We start from the raw sequence: 13,381 nt of genomic DNA, 5'->3' as shown, positions 1-13,381 counted from the left end.
TCTAGGCCAGGACACTATCTGCATGGATTTTGCAGGTTCTCCCTGTGTTTGCGTGGGTTTCCGCCGGGTACTCCGGTTTTTTTCCACATTCCAAAAACATGCAGTTAGGCTAATTGACCCCCTAAATTGACCTTAGACTGTGGTAATGACATATAACTATGGTAGGGACATTAGATTGTGAGCCCTTTGAGGGACAGCTAGTGACATGACTATGGATTTTGTAAAGTAATAATAATAATAATAACAACAACACCCTGGCTTCTGCCAGTGGCACCTAGGCTTAGGTGACATGACAATGCTTTATAATGACATCCAGGGCATTAATGAGCACATGAAAGTTGGCAATATGCTTTGCAGGGTCAGGAATGCCCAAGCTCATGCCTAAAAGGATTGTGATGTCACTTGCTGCAAAAGAAAGCCAGTTTAAACATACCGTAATTTCCGGCGTATAAGGCGACTGGGCATATAAGACGACCCCCAACTGATTGGTTAGAGTGGTCTGCCAATTAATTGGCAGACCACTCTAACCAATCAGTTGGGGGTCGTGTTATACGCCCAGTATTGTACTGTTCCTTCTGCCTGTCAGATCTCGCTATTGTGCGAGAACTGAGAGGCAGAAGGAACAGTAGAGTACTAGTTCTAAGGAATAAATGGGCGCCTTCCTTCTTAATGAATGGGCGTGTTCTAGTGGAGAGCCAGTCCAGGCTCTCTACTGGAGAGCCAATCCAGGCTCACGTCCTACTGTGCAGGCTCGCGTTCTCCTGTGCAGCTTGCACAGGAGGACTCGCAGGGACTTGAGCGCCCCGGACGTGAAGCAAGCTGCAGGTATGTACCCGGCGTATAAGACGACCCCAGACTTTGGCACAGATTTTTCGGGGTTAAAAAGTTGTCTTATACTCTGGAAAATACGGTATTTACTATAGAAAAAAGGTTTATGTAAATTAAACCAAAAAGCCCTGAAAGAAGCTCAAAAAAGTGATTTACAATCCCCAACAATAAAGAATTTAGGACACAAAACTTCAGAAGCTATCAGATAGATACAGAACAATAATTACCTACAAGTGCACTGCAAAGCACTGAAAAGGTTTTGGGGATTTAAGTAGATTTACTTATTTATTTTCCCCAACATCTTTGCAGAATTCACATCTAGGATTAAACATGCAATTCAAAGTGTGTAGACACAATTTTAAATAGCAACTCTATACCAAGCAAATTTTAATGCATGTTCACCATGGCGTGTTCCATACAAAAAAAAGATCAGGGTTGGTTTTGTGTGCTGCAATGCATGGGTAGCCTATTCAAAATATACCCACAATAACACCCGAGTAGTAAGACACCACAAAGAACTGCAAGGTGTGAAATTGGGTATCAACATATACTAAGAATTGAAGTTTCATCCTGTCACCTAGTTATAGGAAAATAAACTGATAACTTGGAAAGATTGTGGGCCCTAAAGCTATGTTCAGACTGGCAATAATGTTGCAGAGCAATTACTGCTTCCTCACACCAGTAACCTGCTGCCTTGGGGAACATGCTACACATAGTGGCTCCCTGCGGTAGCTCAATAGGGAATTAATGTGTTAGACAGTGAGTGGGTTCAGTACTGATCACTGCTGCCAAATCTGCATGCAAAGGACCAATGCTGGTAAGAGCATGGGGCAAGTATAGTTATTTAACATTTTTATGGAATATTAAATTCATCCTTGCATTCTGATTGGCTTGATACTCATTTCTTTCTTCTTAGTACTATATGTGACACCTATACAAACTAATTAAAAAAAAATGCATCCAACATGTTTCGAGAGATAAATGTCCCTTCATCAGGGCAACATAAAAAAAAATAAAAATTTTCAAAACCAGGGTTTAGAACATACTAAATTCATCACAGGGTGATTCCCACGGCTGCATTCATTCATGATGAGCACAGCCGCGGTACTCCTGTGTTCTTGGATAGAGAATGTCTACTACAAGGCTGCAAGAGCAATCAGGGAAGCGGAACTGTCAGCAAAAACTTCAGCTCTGCTCCCGATTGCTTTCGCAGGTCCCAAAAACTTCAATCTCGAGGGCCGAAGATTGAATTTTAAAATCTCGCTCGCTCATCCCTACTCATAACCTCATCACACGCATGACTACAAGACTGGAGCTGCTTCAATTATCTGGAACGGTCTTCGCCGTCCTATTTGGCTTGCTCCTACTTTCTGCTCTTTTAAAAAGAGCAACCAAAACCCATTTTTTCAAACTTGCCTAGCCATCTTTTTCTGTCTTTTGAAACGGTCACTATTTCCCACCACTACATATCTCCCCTCCTATTGTGTGGTAATTCCACCACCTACTAGATTGTAAGCTCTTCAGGGCTGGGTCCTCTCCTCCAGTGTCACTATCTGTATTGGTTTGTCATTTGCAACCCCTATTTAATGTACAGTGCTGCATAATATGTTGGCACCATATAAATCCTGTTTATTAATAATAATAATAACTTCAATAAACAATATATTCAATAGGACAGGCAAATATATATTGTATAATAATAACAGCAATGTTCAAAAAATAATTAATTTTTATGAATATCATCTGAAGCAAACCCACTCCACACACACAATGATGTGTGAACAGTGGCGAAAGCCACTGCGAGCTGGGATTGCTTTCTCTTGTCTCAGGTCTAAACCTGCCCTAAATGTTGTATTAACAAGAGGGGTTTTGTTTTTGTAAATCTTATACGCAGCTCAGCTTCATATACATCAGCCTTCTTCAGTTGGTTTTTCTTTTTTTTTTTTTATATACAAATAACACTTTATCTAGACGGGAAGAGTGAGTAATCTTGCCTGGTTTCCAAAGAGATTGAATCCATCAATGGCTTCAAGAGCGGCCTTGGCCAAGCCGACGGAGCTGGAAGAAAAGACACAACAGAAGAGGTGATTAGCACAATGCGAAGCTCCTGTATGCTGAAGAAAACCCGGTCAATATCAGCTGGCTTATAATGTATAATTCAACGGGTACACACTGTGCTTACTGGATAAACTTCTCTCTCATTACTGTGAGCTGGGAAATTGAATTCCAGTGGTCAATAGACACACTTTACACAAAAGTAACAGCTGAATCAAGCGATGCATATGAAGATTGAATGATATTAGGGAAGAATAATTGAGGAAAGTGGTCAATGTGTGGGTAAAGAGCACCTGTCACATGCAACAGAGTAACTGAACATTAATTGTCCAGCATGAATGTTAAGATTTATGGCTTTGTGTATGAATTCCCATAAGTAGCATTGATTAGAGAAATATTACTATAAATCTAGGCTCTGTATGTGCTGTAAATATTGCAGGCACTTATACAGGCAATCCAATGAAATAATGAAAGGTCATTGTCTTTATCTAAAGCTGATTGACCAGACTTCTCCAGCTCTTCCAGGTTACAGTTCCTTAACAGTTACATCAAACGCAAAGGAAGTTATCTATCAAATGGGTAACCTTCAAAAAGGGATGCATTGGTTCTATAAAGGGTCATGAGTATGCAACAAAACATTTTAAATAAATGCATTAGAATAAATATAATACTTAAAGAAGATCTAAACCCAGATATTAAAATCTTAAATACGTCCCCAACATATTTTTATAATTTGTTGTTTGCAATTTTGATAATTCTGATTACTTAAAATAATTATTATAACTCACCCTTAACCTTTACCATCTGTTTCTCAGCTGTGCCGTGCAGCTCTCTATGCAACACACCTGCCCTCATTAGTGGACTTTAAAAAAGGGTCATGGCTGCAGGTTTTCTCCTTTTACCAGATTTGTCTGTTTCTTCTCATCCTTGGTAGAGGTCAGCTACAGAACCCTTTTTTTTTTTTTTTTTTTTTTTTAAATAACAAGCGCGCACACGTTCTTGTTGTTTTTTTTTTTTTTTTTTTTTTAAATTCCCGTCTATGCTGTCCTAAAATTCACACATCTAACGTAAAGACCCTTGTTACAATTATTATTTTTTTTTTTTTGCTGTAATCAAGCTAGATCCTGCCTCTGCCCCTAGTTGGTGACTGGACAGTGAAAGGATGACCTAGCACATAAAAAGATTCATCATTATTTTGTTTCTTGGCTCTCTCTAATGTTACGATTAACATTATTCCAAGATATAGGCTCAGTTATCATTTGTAACACATCCTCATTGATTTAGTTACAATGTTGTGATAGAAAGGTGGGACTTTTCAGATATATATATTATACCAATATTTAAGATATTTCCTTAAAAAAAACACTTGTCATCTTTAGCAAATATGGTGAACATTTCCAATGCCATAATATGTTGGCAGCAGTTCATGTTTTTCAATAAATTGCTTCTCAACGCGTTTCGCCTATTGCTTCCTCAGGAAAAACATCATATAGAAACTGTAACACTATATATGGAAGGACAGCAGGTGGGGCATATGTATACCTTGGCAGCTGAAAAGGAGCAAGCTCATGGTGTAAATGATTCTCCATTACTACATATGATCCATCTGCTGTCCTTCCAAACATAGCATTACAGTTTCCACAAACTTCATAGGTTCAACTTGAGATACCATCTATGGAAGTACAGACCTCTATACGATATTTCTCCTTAGGAAGCAATAGGCTAAACGCGTTGAGTGGAATTTTATCGACAATGTAAACTGCTTGTAACATATCATAAAATTGGAAAGTGTCATTGCGTTTGTAAAAATGGAAATTGTGGTTTTTAGAGAAATATATTAAATAAAAGATCTTTTATGGTATGTACCTGAAAAGTCTCACTTATCCAAACATTGTTTCATTTTTTTTTTTTTTTTTATTTAACACCTGTGTAAATTGCATTTTAGTCTGCCAGGACTTTAGCTTTACCAAAATATACATTTACCAATCACACTAGGTTTATAGGTCTCCTCTGCAGTGTCCCCATAAGTGATACATGCATAAAAATCGATAAACATGGTTATTTAATGACACACCAAAAACAGAGCTGTTGTGACACATTTAGCTGTCAGGACTTCACATTTGCGTCTCCTGCACACACGGATCATTGACATTTTAAATGCAGTTGGGACTCGGAGAAAGTAACCGGCACAGCTGAGGTTTTACTTTGAGTAGAGCAAAACGACATCAACTGCTAATGTCACGTTTGGGTTGGAGTGACATTTTGCCCACTCGATCCATTCGCACACAATCTCAGGAGACAATCAGTTTGAAGGATAAAGTGCTTCAGTTGGAAAGTGTGTAATTTGTACGAAGCCTATAATGGAGCGATCTGACAACAGTGTAAGTGTCGGGGAACATACCAAATGTAGCACTGAGTGACAATAATTCTGTAATCCTGTACCGTGCTATTGGTAAGAGAGCCTACACAATTCCAGGCCCCTTGGTAATACACACAAGAGTATCACAATGAACTTCTAGCAGGGTCACTGCATTTCTTAAGATCTAGGGATAAGCATGGTCATGCTTGAACTGAAATGAATAAAATTTTTTAACACTTTTGAAGCTTGGTATACATTTAAAGCACTACCATTTGAAGGAATGAATGAACATCTGTGCAGGATAATATTGGCTTGGTCAATCAAGATGGCCAAAGCTCCTGAACCTGGAATACTTCCATGTGAAGATGTCCGTGCCACTGAGGGAAGATGAGTTTAGTTCTGCTTCAAAACCCGCCTGGAATTTTTTGGGAAAAGAGGCCAACTTTGGAGTGTGCACCAACATTGCCCTGTCCCCTTGCTGTGACATCATCACACGGTTCCAGTTCTGGAAAGAGAGGACCCTACGGCCAATGGGAAATATCTACTTCACCTAGGCACAAAAGGGGGACAGCCAAATAAGGACTTTCAAACTCAGGTAGGAGAAAGAGAAGACTTGGGACCCGCTAGGTTCCTCGACCACAGATTTAGGGGGTTGTTTTTTGGAATTTTTTTTAAACTACCATAGAGATCAGTACAGCGGAAAGCTGGAAGGAAATGAAAGATGGGAAAAGCGGTGCCCAGGAAACCATTTCAAAATTATTCAATCGATTTGCCATTGCTGAACTAAAAAATCTTTACTTTATATCTAATGATGACCAACCATCTTCACTACTTTCTTAAGACACTGACCCGGAGCAAGTATGCAGGAAATGAGAAGAACTCTGCCTATTTGCACACTAGTTCTCTAACTAGTACACTAGTTAGATCCAAAAAGTCAAGCTAGAGGACCAGAATGAAAATCAGGCAATACGAATAATGGTTACCTATGAAAGTCTCTATCATTAAAGGTATCCCATTCCCTTATTTCTAAAAATAGAGGCTAAAAATGTTAACATGTTTCAACCAGATCAATCATATCTTACCAAAGTTTTGGTAATAACTGTGCTGCCAACTGGCAATAAAGTGAATCGAGCTTCAGATCGCCAGAATAGAGGGAATACAATATTCCACTTTCAGTTAACTGTTGGCCAAGGATCAAAACCCATTGCCAATTTTATAAATGTGGTGTTCTCACAAATGTGTCGCTTAGAGCATAGCATCTCTTCAACTTGCTCTATAAGTTGTTAGATACTTGTGAGACCTCAGAAAGTTTTAAATTTACAGATGGCTGACTGAGGTGACACTTTGCCAAAACAGACATTCAAAGGATTTACCTTGGGGGGAAAAACACCCAATAAATATAATTTAATATGTATACACTACTATTTATTGAGCAGTGACAGGATGACATCTGTACGATAATTAGACAATTCCAGATTGGTCTTTTTTTTTTTCTTCTTCCACTGCATAGCCATACAAGTAATTAATCACATCATTGTCAGCTGCTTGTAACATAATGATACAATTAAAATGAAGAATCTCTGTGGATAGATTCCAGGTAAGATTAGGGTGATGAACGGGGCTGTAATTTAATACAACATTTTACCACGCTCTACAAGTTTATTGTTTGTTGATTTAGGTCCTTTGAAGAATGGAAATCACAGCGCAGATTAGAAATGATGGGAAGCTATGAAGAACAATAAAGACCTCTGACTCCTTGAACTCTTGCTGGCTCACTTTCCTCAACGATAACAAATTGCATTTTAGAGTTTTTATATTTGACAAAATAATAGGGACAAAAACTATAAAGGAGCAATGGGCCCTTTTGAGAATTCTTTTTTTCCAATCAGGTGTAATAATTTTTCATGCAGCCTAAATTTTAAATGAGAATGTTTAACCATGCTTAGTATACCTAAATGTACACACCTGGCAACTTTTGTACCTGACATAACTTTGCATTTCTGTCCATCCAGTTCAAAAATGTATGCAGCTTTTCATGGAGCACAATCTTAACAGGCAAGACAAGACCTGATTTTTCTAAGATGATGTTATTGACACTTGTTATTGATCTTGTCCCTCCCCCAGCCTGCGACTGGATAGTAAAAAGATAAGTATGGGATGGATAAGCGTAACTCTGTCACTCGGCTTTCTTCTATCAGCATGTCTTTTTAGTACATGAATACCGCTAAACAGCTGACTGCCTACTTGTACAGATTCTCCCTCCCACAGTCTGAAAACTGATGTACAATGGATTGGAAATGGATGAAACTAATTCAAATGCAGGCACTTGCACTTCTTGCATTTCAAACAATATATTATGTAATGAATTCATTCCTTTTTGTCCTTTTTTTTATCTGCCTAGAGCTTAGCTTTAATATTGCTAATGGAAGATCAGATGAACACTGGTGGGGATTTTAACAGATTTACTTTCATTTGGTTTTAGACTGCTCTTGAAGAAAGGTTTGTCCTTGCAGTTAAAGGCTCTTCATGACCAGGTGGCAAAATTTAGTATAGTACAACCTCACGTAAAAATTCTGGAAGCAAAGACCTTAGTGTAGATCTTTGTTCACATTTGCATCTGTTCAACACATACATTGGCCAGGGGTCCTAAAATGCCCCCTTCCTTTAGGGCTTCTCCTGCACAAATCTACTAGCTGGAAACAGCACGAGGCTTGTGAATCAGATGATCACACAGAAAAGCTAAGAACCATTTGCAGTGAGCAGGTCTGAGGAGGATGCCAGAGATTTACAAGCCCTGAAAAAAGGCGTATTTTAGGATTCCTGAAATGTGTCGGAAATTTGACTGCACAAAGCGACAGATTGTCTTTCAGAGTAGGGACCATGACATGTCTGAACTACATAACAAATCTTTCGCAGTACTGCTCAAAAGTTTCATGCAGACACAGCAAGCAGACCTTGACTACAGAGCTCGGGCATTCTGTACTTCTTTTTTACAAAGGAATATATAGGCCTCAGCCATAAAGGGAAAGAAGCTTATTTACACTTGGACTGTCTGCTGAATTTGTCCAGAATCCTCGGCAACATTGAATGAAGGGTAAAGACAAAGAATTCATTATATGGGTATTTTATGTACACAGAAGGTCACTTTAAAAACTAAAAACCCATCCTTTTCCCATCAATCAGTTTTTCAGATTAGGCACTCCAATTGAAAGCCTAATTTTCACTTGTTAATATGTGGCAGCTTACAATAATGCCAGACCACACAATTTAATATAAAGTGCGTTATTTTGTTCTTTTTTTTAAAAAATGTTATTTTCTTTTAGTAACTGTTTTAAGAATAAGGAAACAATTTATTCGCAGACCAGGCAGAGGACATCTGCTTTTTCTTTCTCTCTTGCAGTCCTTTTGAAAAGTTTAAAGCAGAGCCGCTTCACATTCTAAACACATCCACAGCCAATCAGGAGCTGGGCAAGACAGTCGGTGTATCGGAATACAGCGAGGAAGAATTTATCCCTCAATAGAGAACACCAGCCGTGCTTTAAGGATGATAAATCATTAATGTGTCAACACTAGTTTTTTAATTTTAATAAATAATCCTAGAGCAGAGCCGAGCTAGAATAACAATGAGGGGACCACGCAGTGTTTGGGTTCTGGGTAGATTGGATGGGATTAATATTCTAGTCGGCAGCTCACGTGTTACTGCAGCAGGATCTGTGGAAGATATGAACCTCTCTCAGCTCTGTGGGCTGCCGAAGAACAATGGCTGTCGGGGTCTAGTTACTGTCATCATAGAAGGCTGAACACGTCTCTGTGTTAGATAGAGCATGGGATTGCTGAATGTTGGGTCCAATTATGGTCTTTTAAACAAGCAGAATTTTAATTGTGTGTCTGCTTTCTGCAAAAAACTGTAAACAGTAAATCCAAATTCTAAAAAAGTCTTAACTTTTTTTTACCCGAGGAACCCCTAAAATCATTTTCAGGTCCCCAGGAACCCTTACTGAAACCAATTTTTTGAAGGGTCAGAAGGAAATCTCCTAAATTAGTGGCCAGTGGAAAAAATGCCCCCCTACAGTAATACCTACAATAACTCCTTTATAGATAATTAGTAACATCACTAGAGCCATGCAGCTGGTTCTACCATATGAGGTAGGCCCCAGATCTTTGCAGTCATCAATAAATGGGAGGTCAGTCAGCAAGAGTTTGAGGAACCTCCAGCAACCTGTGGAGGAATCATGAAGTTCTACGAGAACCTGGTTAAAGAGTCTAAAGTAGACGTTAACCCCAACTCAGAATTTATATTATGACGTGGAGGTCTTGGTAATGAAAAAAAAAGCATCACACTGACACGTTCATCTTTTTGTCACTCTGCTCTGTATTATCATGCCCACTGAATTGAAGAACTGATTGGCTTCTTCTCAATCTTCCAGTCTGCTGTAAATGATTGGTAAGATTTTTTTGTTGTGGCCAGAGAGTGTTGCCTTCTCATTAAACATTGACATTTTAAGGTAAATAATAAAATAGCTCCAGCAGAAATATTTTCAATAGTTAAGTGATAGATTATTATGTGAATTATATACTTGGTTGGAAAAAGCAATTTGCAATGTATAATTCAGTACCTTTTTGTTGTAATGGATGCAAACCTTAGAATTAGCTGGACATGTTACATTTTGTGGGTTAAGGATGGGCAGGCTGTCAAGCTTATCAGCTTGTACTACAATGAAGATGATATTGTTCTGGTCAGAATAGTTTAACTTCTGCTGTCCAGCAAACTGAAATGTGAAGTCTGGAAGATGAAAGTACAGCTGACACAACAGTGAAAAGTCAGAGACGTTTTTGTGAATGTATTGCATGCCTTCTCTCCTCCTCCATGGTCTACTTTAAAAAAAAAGAGAGCTTATATAAAGGACATTCCCACTGTTTGTATTACAAGCAAAAATAGTGGATGGATCCTTAAGACTATATACACGTCAGATTATTCCTGCCTCAGGGCTGGTATCGGATGAGAATCTGATATGTGTACAGCGGCCATCCAACGTTGTTCATGGATCTGCCCTGGGGAATCCACAAACGGCGAAAGACAAATTATCGCAATGTAAGTGAAGAGGAGAGAGTGCAGCGGGGTGGCGCTCGCTCGTTCTCCCCCTCCCCTCTTCGTAGAGCAGAACAGCTCTGTATGTACAACGCTTGTTCATGCATCTTTCCGACTTTTGTCGCTGGAAAGGAACGTGAAAGATCCTTATCAACAAATAAAAACTTAAGTGTATACATAGCCTAAGAGAGATATAAAGTGACTTTGTACATGAATTAGTACATAGATTTAGTTAGCTTTAAGGTTTTCTATCTACCTCCTAAAATGAGATGCCGTGTCTAGGTGTCTAACCGTCTTTTACAGCATGTTAAGTTACTGGAAAGTAAAAAATAGTAATTCTGTGTAATAATAAGACTACAGGATGTAAACAAATCCTTCTTCTAAAACTCACCATCGACATCTGGAAAACTCTATCCCAATGGTCCTGTCCACTCTCTTCAGCCCTCTCTCTCATGCAAGTCCATTTGTACACCACCCACTATCCGCTAGCAAAGTGGAGACTTTCAAAATAATATGAAATTAAACTTTCGCACATTCTCCTGCTTGATATAAATTTACAGTATACATTAATTATTCCAGCTAAAATATAATTTTCAAAAACTTTTAAGGAAGCCATTATTAACCACATTTTGTTTTTGCTTGTCTGGCTGGGGTAGTTGGTTTAGGAATATGAGCTTGATCCAATTAGAAATGGACATTTGTAAGAATCCTAATATCCATGCCTAAATATTAATAATAATATTGTAGACTTGTATAGGTGTGTATGTTGTTATTCTCTATTGTGGGTATTCTCTTCTTATCAGAGACAGTTCTAATGTCTCCATGAAGGATGATATGTCTCCTAAGGCCATGGTTGATAGCTGACGCGCTATATGGACTAAACCTGTTGATTCACAAAGCCTTTGTATTCCTATACATGCAGTCCTGACAGCACTTTTGATATATCATAGTTGTTTTTAATGACTCATCAGCAGTGAGCTCAGAATAGAGATAGGATAACCTTACTGCTTGTTTTTTTGCCTGACACTTCAGCTCAGAAAGAGGAAAAATACTAGGTAAAATACACCATAAGTGACTACAAAAGAGGAAAAGCTTCCCTATTATAACAGATCAATAGTGGCAATTCTACTTTTACAGTACCTATTGTAAAGAAGTTATTTTTAAAACACAACCTTGAATATCTGATACAGCTGCTGGCCACTATGACGAAGTACGAGTACCGTTAGAAGGCCACTGTTTAATTTGTTTCTTATATTTAGGACATAAATTGGGCAGGATGTAAAATAGGCTTTCATGTACTGGAAGAATGTGAAGAATAATTGCTCTCTGTTCACAACAGAAAATCCCATTATTTCATAGTGTTTGCTTTCATACGTACACAGGCCTCATTAATATCAGTGACAGAGGTAACAATGTTTTTGGTTTACCTAGGGAACAAGCTGAGCCAGCAACAGCACTAGGCAGCAATAAATTAATAAGCTAAAGTGCTTTTTCTTGGTGTCTATTTATTATCTGCAGGCTGCTCGCTATTTGGTGTTCGCTTTACGGAATCAAATGAAAACAGGCCCATATTTTTCCCGGCTTTAAATAGATGCCTCGTGTGTGCGACAGATGTACACATTACATTTAACAGAATGCTGCAATATTAATAGATCCGCAGGTAGCGGGTATGTTTTTATTAAGTATTCTAACAGCCTATTAAAAGCAGAAAGGCTCTGCTCTACTTTTTTATTCAGCTATGCCTTCTTACAGCTGGAAAACTTTTTGAGGTGTCCTAAAACTTGAGATTATGGAACTGAAATATTAGTGGTTTGTGTCCTGGTATCTTAACCTGCTTTTTTAAATTGTAGGAGAATGTCATTGGAACCAATGCTCGATGTAAATGGTTGTTGTGCAAAATACCTATCTTGTTTGGTTAGGACCTCTGGCTCAAGTCTAACCCTTTTCATTAGGGGGGGGGGACAACCTCAGATAAATATTTTCAAGTCCCTGGTGGTATCATCTTAGTGATGATGGTGGTTCTGACTGTTTCTCACTTCAAAAGAATAGAAATAGAACTCACCATTAAAAGTCAACTGTACTACAATAGGTACCACAATACCACCTTACCGTAATTACACTTACCTTAATTACAAGCCTAAATCTGCATCTGGGAGGGGTAGGATTAGTACCGGTAAGGTCACGAGGGGTGGAATATTGATAAGTCAACTTTATTACAAAATAACCTACTTTTAATGTAGTTTGCATTCACAATAGGGTCTTATAATTAGGGCTCCTTGTATGTGGTGCTATCCCATACTATCTATTGTAATGACAGGGTAGAGAATCAGTTCCATTTGAGCAGCATCCATGTGAAAAGTATCAATGGCTGAATGACATTGCTCTAGACAAGCTTCCAGATTATCACAATAGCAAAAAATCAAATTCTGACCATGGCTGCGTATAGCTTCCACCAGAAGCTCAGCTCTGACAAGGTAACAACTTAAGTGAGTCTTTCTCAATCAGTATTCCTCCAAGTTCCTTGAGTCATGAACAAAGTGGACCTCTCAGGGCAATAACCATTGACACCAATGTTTTGCTTTCTTTCTGTCTTTTTCTTCCCAATGGCCAGCAATATAAGGGGCATTCTTCCTACAGAACACCATGCTTATATACTGAGAGCTGTGGATTTAGTAATTATAGTTGGGGTTTCCTGAGATCTGAAAGGGTTTCTGATTTCAAAGGGTTCCTCTATGTGAAAAAGGTCAAGAAAGACTGATTTAGGATAATAATAGAAAGATAGGAAAAGAGAGTTGCCACCCCTAGCAGGGAGATACTGAACAAAGTCCCTTATGACAGCATCACTAGATAAGTTCAACACCAATGTTTTGTACAGAAAGCAATGGTGATTGACAAACCAAAATCTAACCAGGCCAAGTGACTTTTTCCTAGACAACGAATGGCTGAATATTTGCTACTTCACACACAGTCAGAAATGACTGGATAATTTTTGATCTCTGGAGATGACGAGTATTATGATGAAGACATAAAAAATACAATGCTGGTGTGCT

The 13,381-nt window shown here is 38.5% G+C and overlaps 1 protein-coding gene across 3 annotated transcripts in view; it reads right to left on the bottom strand.

Moving 5' to 3' along the window:
* The window catches only part of PHKB (phosphorylase kinase regulatory subunit beta), a 171,496-nt gene that overhangs the window by 89,959 nt on the left and 68,156 nt on the right, over positions 1-13,381 (bottom strand). For all 3 annotated transcript variants that reach the window (XM_072422462.1, XM_072422461.1, XM_072422460.1), the window contains one exon: positions 2,823-2,886. In XM_072422462.1, the coding sequence (XP_072278563.1) occupies positions 2,823-2,886 (64 nt within the window). The remainder of the gene's footprint in view (positions 1-2,822; positions 2,887-13,381) is intronic.

This window comes from Pyxicephalus adspersus, chromosome 9 (assembly GCF_032062135.1).
Source record: "Pyxicephalus adspersus chromosome 9, UCB_Pads_2.0, whole genome shotgun sequence".
Lineage (NCBI taxonomy): Eukaryota > Metazoa > Chordata > Amphibia > Anura > Pyxicephalidae > Pyxicephalus > Pyxicephalus adspersus.
The sequence above is the reverse complement of the archived record's forward strand: the minus strand, read 5'-3'. Positions and strand labels throughout refer to the sequence as shown.